Source organism: Pithys albifrons, chromosome Z (assembly GCF_047495875.1).
Source record: "Pithys albifrons albifrons isolate INPA30051 chromosome Z, PitAlb_v1, whole genome shotgun sequence".
Lineage (NCBI taxonomy): Eukaryota > Metazoa > Chordata > Aves > Passeriformes > Thamnophilidae > Pithys > Pithys albifrons.
Genome location: NC_092497.1, coordinates 48119749 through 48140803, shown reverse-complemented (window position 1 = coordinate 48140803; position 21055 = coordinate 48119749). Strand labels below are relative to the sequence as shown.

At 38.0% G+C, this 21055-nt stretch overlaps 1 protein-coding gene across 1 annotated transcript in view; it reads left to right on the top strand.

Annotated features, from left to right (window-relative positions):
* The window catches only part of ADAMTS19 (ADAM metallopeptidase with thrombospondin type 1 motif 19), a 155887-nt gene that overhangs the window by 19490 nt on the left and 115342 nt on the right, over positions 1 to 21055 (top strand). The window contains exon 3 of the mRNA XM_071580398.1: positions 15528 to 15693. Coding sequence (XP_071436499.1) covers positions 15528 to 15693 — 166 coding nt within the window. The remainder of the gene's footprint in view (positions 1 to 15527; positions 15694 to 21055) is intronic.

The window sequence follows — 21055 nt, the reverse complement described above, 5'->3', positions numbered from 1 at the left end:
TGGAGACAGTGATCCTTCCTGGAGCCTCTGGCAAAAGGTGCCTGGTGAGGCCCAGGGCTGACCACTTGAAATGTGGAGTCGAAGCGGCAGAGGATCTGGAGTCAATTACAGCCCTAAAGAGAAAGAGATCCTAGTTGCTTATGAGGGGATACCATCAGCCTCAGAGGTAGATGGGACAGAAGCACAGCTTCTCCTGGCACCCTGACTACCAGTGTTGAACTAAATGTTTAAAGGGAAGGTGCCCTCCACACATCATGCCAGTCATACTAAATGGAGTGAGTGGATTGCTCTGATTACACAGCATGCTTGAATTGGAAAACCAAGTTGCCCTGGAGTGTTTAAGATCATAACAAATTGGGCTGAAGGTGAGAACTTCAGTCTGGCAGATGAAGAGGAAGGAGAACAGGTGAATCGAGCCGAGGAAGCTCCAACATACAATCAGTTGCCTGAAGAAGAAACACGTTACACCCTTTTTACTGATGGTTCCTGTCACATTGTAGGGAAATCCCAAAGGTAGAAAGCAGCTGTTTGGAGTCCCACTGGACAAATACCAGAGGCTGTTGAGGGGGAAGGTGAATCAAGTCAATTTGCAGAGCTCAAAGCTGCTCAATTGGCCCTGGACCTTGTTGCATGAGAGAAGTGGCCAAGGCTTTACCTCTACACTGACTTGTGTATGATAGTCAATGCTCTGTGGGGATGACTAGACCAATGGAAGAAGACTAATTGAAAACGTAGGGGCAAACCCATCTGGACTGCTGATAAGTGGCAAGACATTGCCACTCGAATACAGAAATTGACTGTGAAAACTCATCATATGGATGCCCATGTGTCCAAAAATCCAGCTAATGAGACACATCACAGCAACGAACAGGCAGATGGAGTTGCACAAGTTAAGGTGCCACAGGTAGATGTGGACTGACAGCATAAGGGAGAGTTGTTCCTGACTTGATGGGCCCGGGATGCCTCAGGCCATCAAGGCAGAGATGCCACCTATAGGTGGGCACGAGACTGAGGGGTGGATTTAACCATGGACACTATTTCCCAGATTATCCATGACTGCGATACATGGGCTGCCATTAAACAAGCCAAGAAAGTGAAGTTCATGTGGTGTGGTATGATGGGCAATGGGACTAATACAGATATGGGGAGGCTTGGCAAGTTGATTAAATCACACTGCCACAGACTCGCCAAAGTAAGCATTATGTGCTTATCATGCTAGAAGCAACTACGGGGTGGCTGGAGACGTATCCGGTGCCTTATGCAACGGCCTGAAACACCACCTTGAGTCTTGAAAAGGAAGTATTGTGGTGACGTGGTACTCTAGAGAGGACTGAGTCATACCATGGAACTCATTTTTAGAGTAGTCTGGTGACCATTTGGGCAAAAGTGCATGGCATTGAATGGATGTATTGTAGAGAAACAAGTAACATATGAAGAATGGGAACAATATTGGCAGCAATGGATGGAGGAAGACCAAGAAGAAGCAGAACCTATGGGAATAAAAATAGACAGTGGACCTGGAACTCCTAAATTTTGAATATTGAGTGTTGGAAGATTTCATACAGGTTTCCCCCCTGCACAGTCTCTACACCCCATATTCATTCCCTGCCTGTATGTTCCCCTTGTGGCTTTTCCCTAATGAGCCATGGTGCCATGGAGCCTCTGGGGCAATTCTCCCAGGCTGAGCCGGCCCCACCCAGGCACAGTCCCTGCTGCGCACTGCCAACACAGCTGCTGGTCCATGTGCCACTGCTGCGGTGCCCAGGACCCACCGGCAGGTCTGAGCCAGGTGGTCCCTCCTGGAGGTGCCGTCCCTGCACAGTGCTGCTGGCAATCCACCGGAAATGCGCCTGCCCCTTCCGCCTGTTCTGACCCAATCCATGAGTCACTATTGGTTAATTCTGTTGTCTCTTGACGAGTGTTTCCCCATTGGCTATTCAGGTCTTCAGTTAACAACTCTGCCCCTCCCCTGGCCCTATTTCATCCAAGTTCCAAAGCCCTCACCTCAGATTTCCTTCCTCTTTCCAGTACTCTGTTTTTATTGGATGTTTAATGGTTACTGACATACTGTTTACCCAATCCCTTTTAAGTTTCCACCCTGTTACGAGTACCTCCCCTAACTGACTTTTTATAACTCAACTTCTTCACTAATAAAGTGCTTTTTTGGTTTACCCTCTCACTGGGTGTGGAGGGTTTCCCTGGGAGCTGATTCCGCTTGGTTGGTTACTGTTAGTGTACCATATCCCATACCTCACAGCAGCTGCTGGGAAGGTTGAGCAGTGTAATGGACTATTGAAAACCACTCTGAAGGCATTGGGTGGGGGACTTTTAAGAATTGAAATCAGCACCTAGCAAAAGCTACATGGTTTGTCCACACTAGGTGTTCTGTCAGCTGAGCTCGTCCTGCCCAGTCAGAGTCCCTTCACACTGTGGATGGAGACAAAGTTCCTGTCATTCACTTGAGAGGTATGCTGGGTAAAGCAGTCTGGGTTAGTCCTGCCTTGAAGAAAAGTGAGCCCATCCATGGGATTGTTTTTGCTCAGGGACCAGGATGCTCTTGGTGGATAATGAGAGAAGATGGGACTTCCCAGTGTGTGCCTCAAGGAGATTTGACTTTGGGGAAAAAATAACTTGTGTTCTGAGTTACATGTTGCAGGAAATGAACCATTGGGTGAAGAAGACCTGAGCTGAACCAGTGTTGGTGTCCAATGACGAATTGCTTTTCCTGCCCAAAATATCCACCCTAATGGACTAGAGTCTACCAGCTGGATGGGTGGAAGATGGCCCTGGAAAGAGCAAGAACTGATCAAGTGTGGGAAATAAATTATCATGGGCTATAGGTTTAGTGTCATATGATATGAAATAAGGGGGGGAGATTGTGGTAGTTTAGGCCATAATTTTAGTAGGTCTAAGTTTAGTAGGCCCTGAAAATGCTATGTAGATTAGAGGGCGCAAGCATCACCTGACTTAAGCAATTAAAAGGATATTTCCTATCATCTGATGAAAAGCAAGTATAAAAACAGGTGTAGGAGGGGCCTCCATCAGTCCACTTCTTGGCTGATGCTGAGTGAACATGTTATCACAGTGCCAGTAGCGTTAGGACTTGTCAGCAATTCACAGCTGTTTGGTTCTGGATGTACACTTTTTTGTTTGTTTTCTCCTTTCTTGATGGGTGTCCTTTGGGGGAAGTCTATTGTCGTCTGGGTGGTTGGAATCTGTATTATTTGGGTGGGTGACTCGGTGGTGGTCGTTGTTTTTTTCCACATTTGTATATATATATGTGTTATATTATATTCTGGTTTTGGGCAGTCCCGTGGTGTAAAGGAGAGCTCTCTGTACTCTGAATCCCAAGGTCATGAGTTCGAGTCCCTGGCAGTTCAATGCCTCCCTGCCATCCAGTCCCATCAGATCTCGGATGCCAAGCAGGGTCAGCCCTGGTTAGTACCGGATGCTGTAGAGATAGTCCCGAGGATTTCACTGTCATTGTCCAATCTTGCTCAGCTGTTGCAAATGAACCTCAGGACTTAAACGGTGGGGCCAGTTCTGCGCACACTGTGCCTCACCGAAAAAAATCCACTGTGCAGGCTGGAAGGGCACACCCATGTGGGAGGAGCCCTTCCCAAATCTTTGTTACAAAGTCTGGCCATAGACACATTCATATTCATATTCATATTCTGTTTTTAATTTTCTCTCTTCTATGCAAAATATAAAAAGCTCTCTGTTTTAAGTGTTAATTCTAGTTTTTGTCCTCATGGTTGTGTGGGATTCTCTCTCTCTGTGTTGGGCAGCTGGCATTTTGCCAGCTCTACCTAGCACACTGTGCTGTATGCCTTTTTTAGTTTGTAGTGTCTAAGTAAAAATCTTTAGATTTAATAATTTTGAATTTATGATTTTAAAGATATAATTGTGGAATGATTTTCTTGAGGGAACATGAAACTCTTTATGTGAAAGAAAATGGAAATTCATGTGCTGTAAACACAAAATTCCAGACCATCTCTGTATTCTAAAGTGTCACTCCCCAGTCCTTGTCCTCCTCTTTGGATGGGTATAGAAACTAAACACTTGACAGATGAATAGATGTCAAGCTGTGGAGAATGTGTACCTAGAATCTTGATACTTGCAACTTAGTACAAAAATACATTTAGTTATAGAGTAACATGGTAACAAGAAAAAAGACATTGAGAGTGTTTATGGTGCCCTCCTACATTTCTCATGTATGTATTTTTGCATGCAACTGCAATTCTTTATTTTGTAGATGTTGCAATTGAAAAGTAAGCTTTAAAATAAGATTTATGTCAAATTTTCAAAATATAGTCACTAGTTTAGAATGTCTCAGTTTTTTAGTATTCAGCATATACATGTACAATCCCCAAACTCAATGCTAATTAAGAATACATAAGGATCTTGGCCAAATTTAGATTGAATGTCAGTGACAGAAGATGAGAATTCAAAACTTAAAGCAAAGACAGAGAAAAATGAAATAATAGAATTGGACTAGAATTTAGAGATCAAGATACTATCAACTTAGTAAAACTTCACAGATTGTACTGGGTTGAGATAGTGCTGGCTTCAATTGTTTCTGGGGACGCTTATAGCTAATACTGTTATATTAATACAGGTGAGACAAGAAATCTTTGCATTTCTGCCCCTCCTTTTCATGTGACAATAGAATTAGACTAGAATTTAGAGATCAAGATATTATCAACTTAGTAAAACTTCACAGACAAGTATCCTATGATTCTGTGTCCCCACAGTGGGAGGTAACAATGTTGATGCAGGCAGTGACATAGATAAGCTATTATTACCAGAGAAAACCGAATGCCATCAGAACAGAATTGTAGGGATTTTTCAGCCCAAACTGAGGAAGTACTGAATAAGCTGTTACATCTTTTAGAAACTATATACACAGCAATGTTCTATTATTCATACAGAATTATATCATTGTGGATTTTTTAAAAGACTTTGGCAAGATATTTGTATTATTTTGATATTTTACTGAACATATGTTGCACTACAGAGGGTTGTGTAGATTTTTCATTAGGCTTTTTCTCTTTATTTGCATATGACCCTTGTTTGTATTTCATGCTCCACCTGTTGTGCTCAAGACCATCAAGTCCATTTTATCAGACCTTTTTGCCATCCATCTGTCTATTCATCCATCTGTCTATTCATCCATCTGTCATCCATCCATCCATCCATCCATCCATCCATCCATCCATCCATCCATCCATCCATCCTTTGGGAAGTCTGCACTAGTGCATCTGTCCCAGAGACTGGACTTGACATTTATCCTACATGAATTTCCTGAAGTTCCTGATGGTAGCTCTTCATATATATATTTATTATGTATATATAGTTGGATGGCAATAAAATGAGGTCTCATGAATGACTGGTATCCTATGAGACCCACATTTCTGTCACTCTGTGTCTTTAGTAAAGATGGTGGAGCTGTTGTTGGCCATTGCTGTTCTTTATGCTTTTATCTGGCTCATAAATCGCATTCTTTGTCTGGCTATTCCTGTTCAAACCTCAAAATTTTAAATTATCTGGAGTTTACTAGTACATATAGTGCAAATCATTACATAATACCATTATCTTCATGCTATCTTGGGAGTAAGTTATCTGGAGTTTGACACAGTTGGTTTTGTACTATCTATTTTTTAGAAAAATAGACTATACAACAAGAATGGTACATTCAGCTCTATGAGTTTGTATCTTATATTTGTTACTTTTCTGTTTTAAGGATTTGAAAATGGCACTTAGAAATGCCTTATGGTAGTAGTTTCCAAATAATTATTATTAAAGATACTTCAGTTACCTCAAACTGGAGCAGATTACACTTATGTCTACAGAGATATAGATCAGCATGTGCACATGTAGTTCAAGGAACGGTCTGGGTAGGGTAGTGATTGTTTATAAAGGTTTCTACAGTTGTCCCAGAAAGAGTCATCATAAGAACTACAGGGTTTCACTTAACATGTATCCTATTTACCTTCTTTTGGAATTTAGTTTTTGAAATGTAAGTTATGGTGCACTACTGATTTCGACCATGTTTATGTACACTTACAGTATTCTCTGCCTTCTCAATGCAAGATTTTTAAGGGTTTGACATGAATTCTGTGTTTTAAAGCACTGAGGCCTTTCCAGTGTTTTCACTCATAATAGTTTGACTAAACCAAACTGCAGTTAAACTATACTACAGGATAACTGCTGCCAAAATAATAGTGTACAGTGAAGTTCATTTACAACATGCATTGAAGCATTAAATCTGTTAAAAGAATGTGTTTAGTTTCAATAAACTTCTCAAAGTTTGTCTTTTACTTTTTAGAGAACCTATGAAAGCATACATTATGTAATGAACTTGTTGGCACATTACTTAAGTAGAACAATTTTCACCACTGTATTTGGTCAGTAACATGTTGTGTGCCTTATGCCTTAGGAAAAGTAAGTATCATCAAAGACTAACAGGTAAAACTAGTTATATTGAGGAAATTGAGATGGAAAAAGTAATTTTTATAAAAACTCAGTGTCAGATGCAACCGTGACCACAAAATAACAAATTAAAAATAGCGAAGAATAGGAACTGTGTTATATGTAATGGTCCTATTACATGTTTGACTGTTGTTCCATGCTTTCCCTCTTCTTAAAGACTTCATTCTCCATGTGAAGCTGGCTGCCTTTCATTGGAAGATGTACCTTTACTGTAACTTCCTATGACTGCTCTGAAGTTCAACTCCCACAAATTTATCTGGAAGACAGAGAGAAAGAGTTCCAGTAAATTTTGCCTGGATTTCAGTGCGACTATTTTTCATATTAATGTGCAGAGAAGGCAATATTTTAGATGATAAAGAGTGTATTCTTTCTGATGATAAAAGTTTTTCAAAGGAAGAAAACCCTTCTATTGCTGGAAAGTCAGTGAGTTGTAGTCATGAAAAACCTAGCTTAGATGCTTTATATAATCAGGAAGTAACACCTGGTGACATGGCTTTGCTTTAGTGGTAAATTCAAAAGTGTGAGGCACAGGAGAATTAAACAGACCGAAGGCTGGGGCTTTTAATGTGATTTACTACTTTTATAAATGTATAGATTTAATTTGTAGACCAATGATTTAGTGACAGGAGAAAGAAAAGATTGTGCATTTGCTGATTATAGGATAATTATAAGCCATCAAGCATGATGTTAGTGTGAAAGATTTGTCTAACTGGTGAAGGACATTTAGTAAGGATGCAGAAACTTTAATTTTGTTTCACAAAATGGAGGTGAAATGATAGGTGAAATGAGCTTACAGTTCTGTTTGCTGATGTTCAGAGAGAATTCCATTGTGGCTACAAGAATAATTAGTAGTAAAGACTATTTCATCAAGTAACAGTCAAAGGCTGTTGTATTTATCATCACACAGCAGAAACTGTGATGCAGTATGATTACCTTCTAAAAAACATTGGAGTGAATAGCAACGAACCTGGAAAGCTGGCCCGGAAGAAAAGCAACGTAGACCCTGCAGCAGATGGATCTATACAAACATGGCCATGAATCAGTGAAGTTAGAAAATTGGAAGGTTTTCTAACTGTTAGAAGACAAAAGTATGAACTATTTCAAATAAGAATAGTAAAATAATACAGCAGCAGTTCTAGTGAAGCTATTTTAATTAACAGTAGCAGTAAGGAAATACTTAAAAGAAAATGTCTTACAAAGGATTTGCGTTACAAGGGTAAGAAAGCCTCTATTTTAAAAAAATCGTGAATGCATAGAGGACTGGACTTGATCTGTGAATCTAAAATATAGAGGCAATTTGTGTTGTCTGTTCTAGACTGTGTTATTCTTCATTATTTTGTTCAATACTACAGGACTTAAGCAGTGACAATTAAGGTGGTATAGTGAAAATAATGAGATAAAACATGCTACATGTGACATAAAGGGAAAATTTTATTTGATTTAGCAATTTGAGTTTAGCTGAGTCTGTTTCAATAATCAAGTGACATTATAAACAAACCTACAATTTCAAGAGAGAATTATGCATATCTTTTAATATGTTTGATTTCCTGGCTAGAATTAAATGGCTTGTATGACTTCAGGACAATAGTAAAGAAACTGTAAATCCATTGTGATAAGTAAGTCACTAAGGGAAAAAGCCAACTGTTCTCTCAGCTGATGCTTTCTTCAAGACGGTGTCCTTTGTTCTGAATAACATGCATGGCCCGTGTTATAATAAGTGCTCCAATCAGCATTGGAGAAGTGCATATAATTTACTTGGTAGCATGTGGTCTTTTCCTGCTGGGTTTTGATTTCTATTATAGAATACACAGGTTTTTCATGTATTGGGATGTTTTCATTTGTCACAAAAGCTTCCTTATTTCAAGAGTTTTTGACCCTTTAACCCACAGTTTCATCAACCAGAACCGAGGCAAGAGCTACTTGGGCAGGGAAAATGAAAGGGGGCTTGTACACAAAATTTCAGCACTTTAGAATTGGCTTATCAGTACTGCTAACACTTCTAGTGGTTAAAAGTCAAGTATACAGTAGCTGCCATATGAAGCAGTGGTCACTTGAAACTGATGACCAGCCTATTACACAACATAGAAAGCTGTGGCACTGGGAAGGACTTGTGTCTGGTTCATGAGTTTCACTGCTGATAGCAGTGGCTGAATATTAACTTTAAAACACCACTATGATTTTAGGAAGCACACTTTGTGCTTTTATCTAAAAAAGGAACTAAAAAGAAATTAATGAGTTTAGAATTTATAAATTTTGTTGTTTTATTTGCAATTTCATTTTGTGTGTAGTGAATACCTGTTTAATGGTAGGTAGCATAGTGGGTGTTGCTGAGTAAATATTTTCCTGCATCCATGTGGATTTTTTAGAGGGTGAGTAGTGTGTAAATCTTTGTGTGTAGACTCACTGTAAACTATGAAAGAGCCATAGAGGTAAGTATAATAACTACTTCAGCATTTTAATGCTACTATTAAAAACCCCTCAATATCTCCCTAAGATGATCACAGAAGATAGATATACTCTGCTGGAAACTAGGGAATTTGTACTTGCTCTAAAATTTGTGTTAGCTTTCAGTAAAAAAGGGGTTTATGCCTTTCTGTTTACCTTTGTGAATTGTGTACCAATTCATAACATATTTTAGGTAATATCTTTACTGAAAAGAATCTTAACTATACATCATTTAGGCTAAAACCCATATGGTATAAATTCCATTAAGTATAAATATGATATCATCATTGCACATTTATTATTATGGTCGTGTGTGATATCATGGGGAATATTTCAGCTTTTCATCTTTGGCATGGATTTTTGTGGATTTAGAAAACTCCAGAAGAAAGTAAAAGAGATGAGAGCTTTTATGGTAAGCCCAGATACCATGGAACCCATGACAAAAGTGGCAATGCTGAAATAAAAAACAGATATGAAACATGGATAAGGAGATTAGAATGTTGTAGTGATACATACAGATTTTTGACACAGACCTTTGTTGATATATTTGCCTTTGCAGCTTTTTGCTTAATTTCTTTAAATATGGAATTAATTGAAATATTTTAAAGCTTAGTGTTATTAATGATAATTTTACCTGTAAGCATTGAAAAGCTCTTTTGAACTGCTTTCGAAATCACAGTTCAAACTATCCATGCTTATGTTCTTTTTACAATATCTGTGGGTTTTTCATTTATCACCTTGGGTTAAGTGTGTGAAATACATCCTTTACATTTAAAGACACTGTATTACAGCTGTGCAGGCAGTTTGCAGCTTGAGTGTTAATTATTTCAGATGTCCATGAGAAATTCCCAAAGACTTGTACTTTACACTGTTTATACTCTGTAGGTGGATGATCTGTGAAGAAGCTGTGTAGAATATTTGTGTCTTCTATGTCTTAGAAGTGCAGTCTGCAGTTTAAAGGTAGATGTGTTAATCTTAAAGGTTTAGGTTCTAATCTTAGATTTTTATGTAGGCAACAGAAATGTGAGCTTCTCATTGAAAATTTTGGCACTATTTGAGATCATTTTGGTGAGAAGATTTTTGCAGGGCTGTGGTATTCTTGCAGAGCATATAGCCTGACACCAGCTTCCCAGCTGAAACACTAATATCTTCTCTCAGTTTATCGGTATTTGTCAAAATACCGCTGAAAAAAACCCAGATCTTTGAACAAGATAGATTACATATTGCTGAGAAACAAATAATTTAAATTCAGAACCTCAAGCTATCATGGGAAGCTCTTAGGCAGTGAATCTGGAACATGGCTATGGACCAATGTATTACTGGTAAGATATTCATACCGCCAAGTAAATTTGATACTTCTCCACTGCTCTTCACTAAGTAGGAAAATGAATGATATAGAAACATGTACAGGCCAGATAAAAGGTTTGATCACTAGGTATGAAAGTTTTCCTCATGGTGAGGTGCATTTTGTTGCTACTTGAAAAACTCTACTTTCTAAGCAAGGTTTATTTATAAAAGAAAATGTAGAATGTAAGCTTGAGCAAAAGTTAATGTTGCTGGTGGTGCTATATTTTGGCAGTGCTGGAGTATTGGCTATCCTAGATAGTTTCTTTATCCATTGGTCTCTGTTTTCTTTTCAACAATTCTGGTTCCCTTGGACTTGTATCCTTTTTATGATCAGCTTACACTTCACTCTCCACTGTCATCTTGAAAGATTCTTGCTCGGTTGAGTAAGGTTATTTGAATGATAGCCTTTGTTGAAATGTGTCACAATATGCGTACTCACTGCAGTTTTGGACTCTTCCCTTTTCTACTTGATTTGTACCTAACAAAATGAAGAAATCCTTTTGCATGTGCAACATCAGTTTGTCTTGGTAAAAGTAGTCATGAACTGAAACATAAAAGCAGCATCCCATAGAGCATGATTTCCCTAAGGATTCAGAGTACTCTGTGTCTTAAAGCAAACTGGACCAGTAGAGGAGTTTGGAATGATTTAAAAGTCATGGGGAAATGACTACAGACCTCAAATTTAGGCACTAATACCTGAATACATGCATTTAACCCACTAGTCTCTGCATAAGAGTCTGAATGTTTTTCTTCTATCAGTGCTATAAGGTATAACATTGAGCATTTATGTGTACTTTCTTAGGGCACAGCCCTACTATTAAAAAAGATCCTAGAAAGGATTGGATTGAATCCTGTGTCACTAGCTGAAAGCCAGTCAACAGTGATAATACTGATTTTCTCCTCGCTTTGATGTCTCCTAACTCTGTACATTGCAGTGAAGTGAGGGGGCAGGTAGAGAAAACCTCTGAGAGAAGCATGGCATAGATGATGTTCACAGCCATGAAATATGATGTACACTGCCAAGAAATTGAAGACAGAAGTTGCTGATACTTAGGAAATGTTTTGTCAGCCTTCGGCAATGAAGGTTCTTAAAGATGGAGAGCAGTAGTGTATTTGAATAACAAGAGCATGTGAAGTTCTTGCACTGCTATTTACACAATTTGAAAAATTATTTGAGCTTGCTTTATTATTTCCATTAGTAAGAGCAGGAGACTTATTTTTGTTGTGTTTCAGCTGAAGTCAGGTTCTGATAGCACTGTTAGAATCATGATACTAAATTTAATCTGGACTTTTAAAATCATGAAGGAAAACATTCGTTAGAGGGAAATATTGATAATACAAATTAAAGATTGTACCTCTGTATTCAGGAATAAATCTTCAGTTATGGGCCATTTGACAACTAGTTATACAGTCTATTACTAGATTATGTTTCAAAACAATTAAATAATGAACTCGTACAAAAGATTTGTTTTTTTGGATGGTACATTGAAGAGAACCTTTCATTTTTATATTGCAAATAACAGTTGTATTTTGGTGCTGATGCTTGTCATATGTGTATTAAATGATATATACATTTCCTGCATTTGATATGAATGCATTTTTCATACTGATACTTGCCTTGAGCAGTATGGTGAGATCATGAAGAAGTACAGTCTTGTACAGCGTGTCCTTGTGTGCATTTGCTTCACAAGACAATGGAGAGTTGACTGCAGGGGAATTTTTATTGGATTGTTGACATGGCAATTCTGTATCCATTTATTACTGAAAACTAGTTTTAGATGCCTGTTGAATGGATGGAGGGCCAAAAGAGTAGGAAAGGTATAACACTGTGATTTCACTTCAGATGAGAATTGGGAAATTTTGACCCTACTGCTTGTTTATGGAAACAGCATTTCTGGGCACACCTGTGCCCATGTGACCATTCAGCTGATGGTCATAACCTGCAAGAGAGGAAAAGGTGTGTAACTCTGTACAGGTGGCCTTGTTGGGATGACACCAGGGACTGCAGTTGCAGTGGACCCCAGTGGATCCACCAGAAGGCATGGCTAAGCCCTGCCGCTAAGATAGCAATGGGTCTGAAGAAACTAAATGGTAAAATACTGACTAGCACTGTGAGGAATGAGGAAAAACAGTGAAAGAATCTTCCCTGCATAAACCAAGGGTAGAGGAGAAGGAGGAGGAGATGGTGCTCTGGGTGCTGTAGCAGATATACTCACTGCATGTCCTCCAGGCAATTCTCCTCATGGAATACCCCAGGTCAGAGCAGGTGGGCATGCCCTGCAGGACAGTACAGGCTGTGGTGAACCTATAGTGATGCAAGCTTATCCTGAAGGTCAACAGCTTGTGGACAGGGAGGAAGGATAAAACGTGAAGATAAGGGAGCAGCAGCAAGAAACCATAACATACAAACTGTTCTCCACTCACCTTGTGCCACTCAGGGTGCTGGGGGAAGAGGTTTTCATTTGTCTTTGTTTCCTATTATTTTAATTAGGCAATAAATTAATTTTCTTGCAGATCAAGTCTTATTTGCCCATAATTTGATGAAGGTTGCTTGATACTTAAGGTCCATCTTTACTGCATAAAGTAAATAAAATGCAGAGCACATACTCAGTTCATTCTTACTTAGAAAATCTGAGGACTTTTTTGCCAAATGAGATTGTGCTGGGCTTGAAGAATATTAAGATGTGTGTGAAACATTTAGGTTTGCTTTTTTTTTTTTTCAAGTAAGGAATTTGAAAATGCAGGGTAAATATTGATGTGTTATGTTACCTTTGCATGAGATAAGTTCAGCGTTCTTGTAGGCTTTTCAATTGCATCTGTGAGCAGTAGTAGTTCTTCAGATCGAACTGGTGGAACATGGGTTAGTTCCTTAGAATTCACAATTCTACCCCAGACACATATTAGAGATTTTATTTTTACATTTTTTAAGTCTTTGTTTTGCTGTGCATTTTCATGGCATGGAGTTTTTGTCATTTGAATTACCTGAAGATTGTAATTGGCCCTGGCACTCAGCCCTATCTGAAAACATTGAAACTGTGGTGCTTTAATGCATGGCTTCTATTTTCTCTGCTTTCTGTGTTTGCCTCTGTGGTAGAAGATCTTCCTAACTCGACTTCTAGTGATCCTGGGAAAAATAAGGGCATGGTTGGCAAGGATACAGCTTTATCTTCCCTTTTCTACCTGTGAAATTGTCCAAGAGATGAGAAATAGTCTTTTTTTTTTTTTTCCAAAAGCAGTCAAAATGGTAACAGATTATTTGGTTATCCAGATTTGCCTCAAAATTACCCATTTGCATATGTATAACTTGACATCATGCTTCATTTCTTTAACTTCTGATGTGGGAAACTGGCAATAATTTTTGGATTTCTCTACCATTGAATTAAGCTTATGCAAAAAGCTGAAAGAAAACATTAAATGTCAGTGATCATAGCACAGCTTTTCATTTTGTCTAGTTGACAATCTGAAGATCATAATCTTAAAGCCTTAGCTTTCAATTTGCAGCGAAGGTAATGAAGACAGAAGAAATACAGCGAATGTTCTATGATTGAGTCTTCGTTCATGGACAGCTAAGGCCTTGGTTTTGGTCGGTGACATGGAAAACTTGCAGCACCACCTAATGGGCTGCTATTCCTGTTCTATATCCAGAGTTTATCAGCATCTTTCATAGGCTAAATAATTCTTAAATAAAATAAAATAATCTATGCCTAAGTGGAATTCAGCATTAGACATAAAAATTAAGTGAAAAATAGTCTATGCATTTTACTGGTATTTGAGAACTATTCTTTTAAATAAAAAATTATTTCACCTAAATTATAGTTTATATTAGAAAAATTGTTATCTAAGTGTAGCATTTTACAAGATGCACATAAATGGTATCTTGTAGGTGTACAAAAAGTACCCACTGATACATAACTAGCTAATCTTCTAGTGTGTGACATTTAAAGCTCATGATAAACTGAACCTAAAAAGCAAGTACAAAAAGGACAAGGAACAGCCAAAACCCCAGATATTCATGTTTGTGTACAATGTTAATGATAACATTTCAATATCTGTTCAATATTTAGTAACTAGGGTAGCTGATTGAAAAATTAAATACATATATTCACATTCGTTTCATGTGGTTGTTCAGAAAAGTTTTGTTGGATTTTTTCTTTTTTTAAAGTAATGCCCAATTATGTTGGAAGGAAACTGTGTTTTGTACCACATATAAAATTTGATTTTGTTCTCTTGCTTGTGTCAGAATATTTTTGAATGATTTATCCATATGTAAGGTAGGATATCCAATATGACAATGAGACCTGTATAATTCCAGAAGAAACAAAATTATTTTCCATTTCTCTCCATTGATGCTATACAGAAAAATACAGAAGAGGTTTTTATTTCTCTTAGCCAGACATATCATGTTGTTTTCTTTCTGTAGTAAATAGGTTTTTTCAGTTTAGAGAATGAGAAAGTTAAGTGTCCATCTTGCTGATGTGGGAAGAAAACCCCCACAAAACCGTTCTGTCTCCAGCTTTACTCTTCATAAGAACTTATGTGTGTTGGTAGCGTAACAATTTGAGCTGAGTTAGATTTGTATGGTATTTACAAAAATATCTTTTATAGCATTTTTTTTAACTTTGGCCACACTTTTGTGATATTAGATATGCATCTGGTATATTAAATTTTCATATATGGTTGTGTAGATAAATATTTTGGGATAGGGGAGGAGCTAAAAAACTGAGTAGCTGTATTAAAATATTTTTATGGTTTAGCTGCTGGTAATGAAGGAGGGATTGCTGCCTTTTTTAATGCTTTTTTGTTTTGTTTTCAATTTGAGTGAGTGTAAAAGGAGTGCTACATCTTTTCATTAGTTCAGAATGTATTCTTATGCCTTAAATTGTTCCTGTTATTTCATTAAACAATGAATGAGAATACACTGAATAATAAAACCAATATATAGACTTTCCTGTACATATTGTACCAGACTTGAATGACCACTTGAGTCTCCTAAAGCAAACTTTTAGCATTCCATATCTTTTACTGTGCATATACTACTGGCACGTAGCCACCCACACAGATTTAGTTGAAATAAATTTATTCTAGTTCATTTAAGTTGAAAGTTTGTACAATAAAAAGGTAGTCACTTTGCTCATAAGGTTACTAGAAACAAGTGTTTTCTTAAGTGGAGTTCTGTGGGTTTTCTTCTTCTGCACAACTTAATAACTTCTACTCTGACGTGTTCCTTTTGTTTTCCTTTGCAGATGGGGTTTATACAGATTAATGAGGACTTCATATTTATTGAGCCACTCAATCACACTGTGGCTGTGACAGGCCATGCACACAGGGTGTACAGACGAAAAAGGTCCATAGAGGAGAAAATTACTGAAAAGCCAGCTTCTCAGAATCAGTACTGTGGTGTTGTTACAGGTAATGCACAAATCACACTGAAAAGTTCTAATGTAGCAAATATATTTTTAAGATAAGTAGATAGCACTTAAGAGAAACCAAACCAATCAGCAAAAGCATATCTGATTATTTTTGCCCAAGTACCTTATGGTGGACTTTGAAGTGGCATGCTAAGGCTTCAATTTTACTTGTTGGAAGAGGGAAATATCCACTGAGGAATCCACTAGCTTCGTAATATCCATTTGTATTTTAAAGTTGAACTCTTTGGTTTATTAATTAAAATCTATTTCTTGTCCCTTTCCATCTTTATAGTTCCTTAATTACTCACTGCATGCAATGCTTCTACTAAATTTTCTGTAAAACACTGGAATGTTTTAAAGCATTCTTCCTGATTTCAGTGAGTAATAAGTCTTGAACTTCCAAATGTGCCTGACACTGAATTGAAGTGTGTTCTATAAGTGTTCTTGCTCTGAGATTGACACTTAGAAGAGCTGTATGAAACAATAGTAATGCATCTTTGTCAATGAAAGGAGAAGCTGTTGAAGTAGAAGGGTTTCAAAAAAAATTTGGCATGTAATGATGATAATACTTTTCAGTGGAGAAGGGAAAACAGGCTTTTGTGAAAGATGACACTGTTCCTGCTTCATTATCAGCTCCACTTCTTGAAAGGATAGAGGTCATCTCAGTCTTTTGACCTCAGCATGAGCTGCGTGTGTTTCTAATGTTGACAGAAATTATTTTTCTTGCAGGAAATAAACCAGAATGAGTGCACATTTATAGGAATGTTTTTCATGTATAAATGAGATATTGACGAAGGGGAAAGAAATGGCAGAGATGACTGACATGTCTAGGGAACTGGATATATGACATTTGGGGTGAAGCAGAAGGAACAGAGTTATTTCAACTGTGAAATTAGCGCAGCTGGTTAAAACTCAGTTGTAATAATGCCAAGGTCATGGGTTCAATCCCCTGTGTGGGCCATTGACTTAAGAGTTGGACTTAATGATCCTTGTGGGTCCCTTCCAAGTCAGAATAGTCTGTGTGTGATTCAAATAGATAAGGAAATGTAAAGGAAGGATACAGCTACAGTTTTCAGGTCTGCAGAGAGAAGATGAAGCCAGACATTTCTTACAGGTATGCTGTAACAGACAACAGTTGTAACTTGCATTGAAGGAAATTTCAATTTGCATAAGGAAAAATATCTCAGCAAGAATGCTGAACACTGCAAGAGGTTGTCTAGAGAGGCTGTCGAGTCTGTACCCTCAGACATTTCTAAAACCTAGCTGGAAATGGCTCTAAGAGAGCTAATCAAACTTTGACACTTGGACTGACTAGAGCAGGAGGTTAGACTAGCTGCCTTCTGGAGATCACTTTCAGCCTGAACTTTGCTTAGGCTGTCTGATCCCTCCTGAACATTTATACTGCTCTGTCCAATTTATAAGATAATAGAATAAAGGTTTTTGTTGTGGGTTCCTTTTTCCCATTTTGGAAGTATTGTTTTAATAGTTAGGTATTCATACACAGTTTGAAATCAAAGATAAATTAGCAAAACAAGGCTTTTTTTGTAGCTATTAGGTGGGACTAAATAAAAGACATGGAACTTTTGCCAGCAGGCTCTATATTACTCTTCTAGGCATTGTATTACACTGACACTGCTTATCTAAAAGTGAAATTTTCTATAGTAGCAAAAATTGTTTGCATAAGGTAAAGCTGTTTATTCTTCCCTATTAGTGATAAGTGAGTTAGAGTACCCATGCCTACCTGCATCTGGGAATGAGAAAAAGAAAATTAAAAGTATGCATGGTGTGTTCTCTCAAAGGGAGAATGGCATCTGACAAATAGCAAACCATGATGGGTATTAAAATGAGTAAAGATGCAAACTCTTTGGTAAGGATATTTTTTTTCTGTGATGTTCATTACCAGATATCCTTTCACTTCCTCTTATTTTCTAAAACTGGAAAGTCTGCTTGTTTTTTATAGTAATCTTACACTCAAGGTTATGTATTGTTGCAAATAATCAACAGAGACTCAAATATTTGCTTGAAATAACTTGCATTATCTCTACTACCAGCTTTGAAATTTCAGAATAGTTCAAGCTGTGCATAACCAATTAACCTCTTCTGGCATAACTTTATTGCCAGAGGGTATAAATACCTGCAATGTCTTATTGATGCTGTTGTACTAGCAAGACCAGGGCCTCACTCTGCTGCTGCAAGTTATTTTAATAAAAGAAGTTGCAGTAAGTTATGTGCTTAAAAGCTCTGTCTGTGCTGGGAGCAACTGACTGGTGTGATATGAAGTTACCTAATACCAGAATACTCACATTACAGAGTAAAAAGAATAAGCCTGTACAACAATATTTTAGAAATTCTAAGTCAAATCCTAAGCTAAGTAAATCAGTTAAACAAGTGCAAAACAAACAAGTGTTTGTGGTAAACCAGCAACTTCTCAGCAATGTGGACCAATCTTAAAACCGGATCTCTTACTTCTGCAGTACTCATGTATCAGAATAGGTGCTCTGGGACAGGTATTTGTGTTGCTGGTTTTGGTCCAAATTGATCTCAAAGGCTGGCTAGCTATCAAGCAAATGTGTATTGCCAGTGATGAACTGTAATTATCAGAAGGAATGAATGTCTGTGCTAAATGTGTTGAAGGATCACTATTGGCAAAATAGCTTTTCATGGAGAATTAGCAGAGGCAATCAAAGAAGGTATTGTTTGTTGTCGGTTACTATTGAGGGCTAGATTGTAAGTTACTACATAGCCAAACTTGTTTAGAGAAAACAAAGAGCTTATTTTTGTGAATGAGGTGATTTTCTTATTAATTAGTGGAGGGAGAGAATCATACTAACAGAAACAGATGATTTCTTGGTTGGTGACAGTGTGCATGTGTATCCTTTTGTTGAAAGTGTTTATTATTTATTTACATATGTAAGCGTGGTCCATGGCATAATGGAGAGCACTCTGGACTCTGAATCCCAAGGACCTGAGTTCGAATCTCAGTGGGGACCGTCCCCTGACAGTTCAATGCCCCCCTGCCATCCCATCCCGTCAGATCTCAGATGCTCAGCGGGGTCGGCCCTCCTTAGTACCGGGTGCTGTGACAGTCCCCAGGACTTCACTGGCACTGTCCAAGCTCACTCAGCCGTGGCAAATGGATCTTGGGTCTTAAATGGTAGGGCCAGTTCTGTGCACGCTGTGCCTCACCTAAAACATCCACTGCACAGGCTGGAAGGGCACACCCACATGGGGAGAGCCCTTCCCAAATCTTCGTTCGCGAAGTTTGGCCATAGATACATACATATATGTAAGCCAGATGCATGTGCACAGACTTTACACTCCACACCTTTCTTTTGCACATGGCCCACAAAACTTTTAAAAGCAGCCAGTTCAGAAGGGTGTTATGGAAAAAATGTGAGAGTAGCAGTTGTAATTAGAGCAAAGGGCCACATTGGGAAGCTAAGCTCTTTTCCTTCTACATATTCTGGAGCACTTGTTCCACACTGGAGCTGTTTGTACAGTGAACCTAACTCATAGCTAGGGAATGGCAGACTTTGAGGGAAAAATGTTCTTCTCAAGTAGTCATTCCTTTAAATGCAGAGTAAGAACTCCTATCCAGGGTATGATAAGTGTGAATTTTGAATGTCTTCTGAATTTGTGAGACTGGAAGCCTCCTCTTCTACTTCTTAGTTCTGGCAAAAAACAATATACTGTCTGGAGTTAAAAGTGTGCTTCTCCTCTTAGACTGATGCAATTTTGCTGGAAAAAGCCTGCTAAGTTTCACTGAATCCAAAGCCAGGGTTTTACATTTTGGGATTTAGACTCAGCAGTCAGCTGGGAGAGCTATGTGGATTCTTGCTCCATATATGACAGTCATGAAACAAAATGCATAAATATGTGGTCATAAGTCTGGATCTTTGAGGTTGCACTAGGTGGAGACTGGTGCTGCCTGAGATACTAATTTCCATTCATTGGATCAGAATAAACTTGTCACTACATAGGAAGACATTTAAATCCTTATTCAAAATATAGTGAGGGCATAGTTCATGGCTTCTTAAGTTCATGAATATTTCCTACCTAGACAGAATACTAAAATTTCCATATGATTAGGGTACCATTTTCTTTTCACTGGGAAAATAAAGCCTGTGGAGTGATGGTGATTGCTCTGTAGTCTGGGCCTCCTGCCCATATACTCAGGAAATGCTTTTGTGCCTGAGGACTTGTTTGTGTCCAGGAGTCCTGTAGTCACTGCCTGTTGTTAATGTTGGCTCAGATACTTTATGTAACCTCTGGTTGTAATAGCTGGATTTTAATCTCTTTTCATATTTTGAGTGGGATTATTGTTTTGTTAACAGTTCTTGTTTTTTTTCTCCTAATTGCCTGTTGAATGTCAAATGTACACGTTGCAGTATTTTTAGCATTCTTGCTGGAGTTCTGCAAGATTCCTAACTTTCTTTCCTTGAGTTTAAGTAATAAATTGATGTAGAATCTTCCTGTTTTTCACAGTTGCACAAAATAGAAGTCTTATTGCACAGCACACTCCTGTAGAAATTATTTTTTATTTTGACCATGTAATTAAATTCTTGAGATGAATTTAAGCATCTTTAATCAGATTTTTATCTTGGGAACACATACAATATTGATGTAGGTGGGGCTTTTTGCAGTAGTTGTTATTTCTTACATACTGTACCTTCAATAATTACTTGTTTGGTTTAGTTTTCATGACTTTTTAATGTTATTTATGCCTATGTAAAGAAACAAGTGTGTTTACCTAGAGTTTGTTGACTGGCAGCAATTGTGGCAGTTGTTAGAAATCAGTAGCACCAAAATTACTAATTCCATTTATTTAAAATATTTAGGGAAGAGCTACAATTTCCAGATAAATGAGATCTCGTGATGAAGATTTCTGCCAGCAATTTGGAAAAGCTTGGCTGGCCAAGAACAGATTGTCCATTGATTTGTTAATGGGACAGATAGATAAGGCAAATGTTGGACACAGCCCCTGGCAGACAGCTTGTCTACAGAGCTGTGTAGTCTTCTTATAGACTACAGTCTCAAAAGGAGAGGTTTCAACAGTTTATGGGACCACAGTAACCTTAGTGTTTAGCACTATGCTGTATTTTATTGTGGACTGCTTGCTGTCAATTCTGCACTCCTAACTATAACTTTTAGACAGATGTGTTAACAGACTTCTCTGTACATGCAAGTACTATTTAAAGTTTTCAACCGCTAGCTGCTGTTTTTTACAAAGAAGGGAAGAATGAATAAACTGTTGCTGTAAACTGCACTGGAATCAATCACTGTGCCTAGCAGGTTGACCAGATGGCTTTTGAGAGATCTTTTTTAACCCAAATGACTCTTTAATCTTAGATCTGTAGCTTACT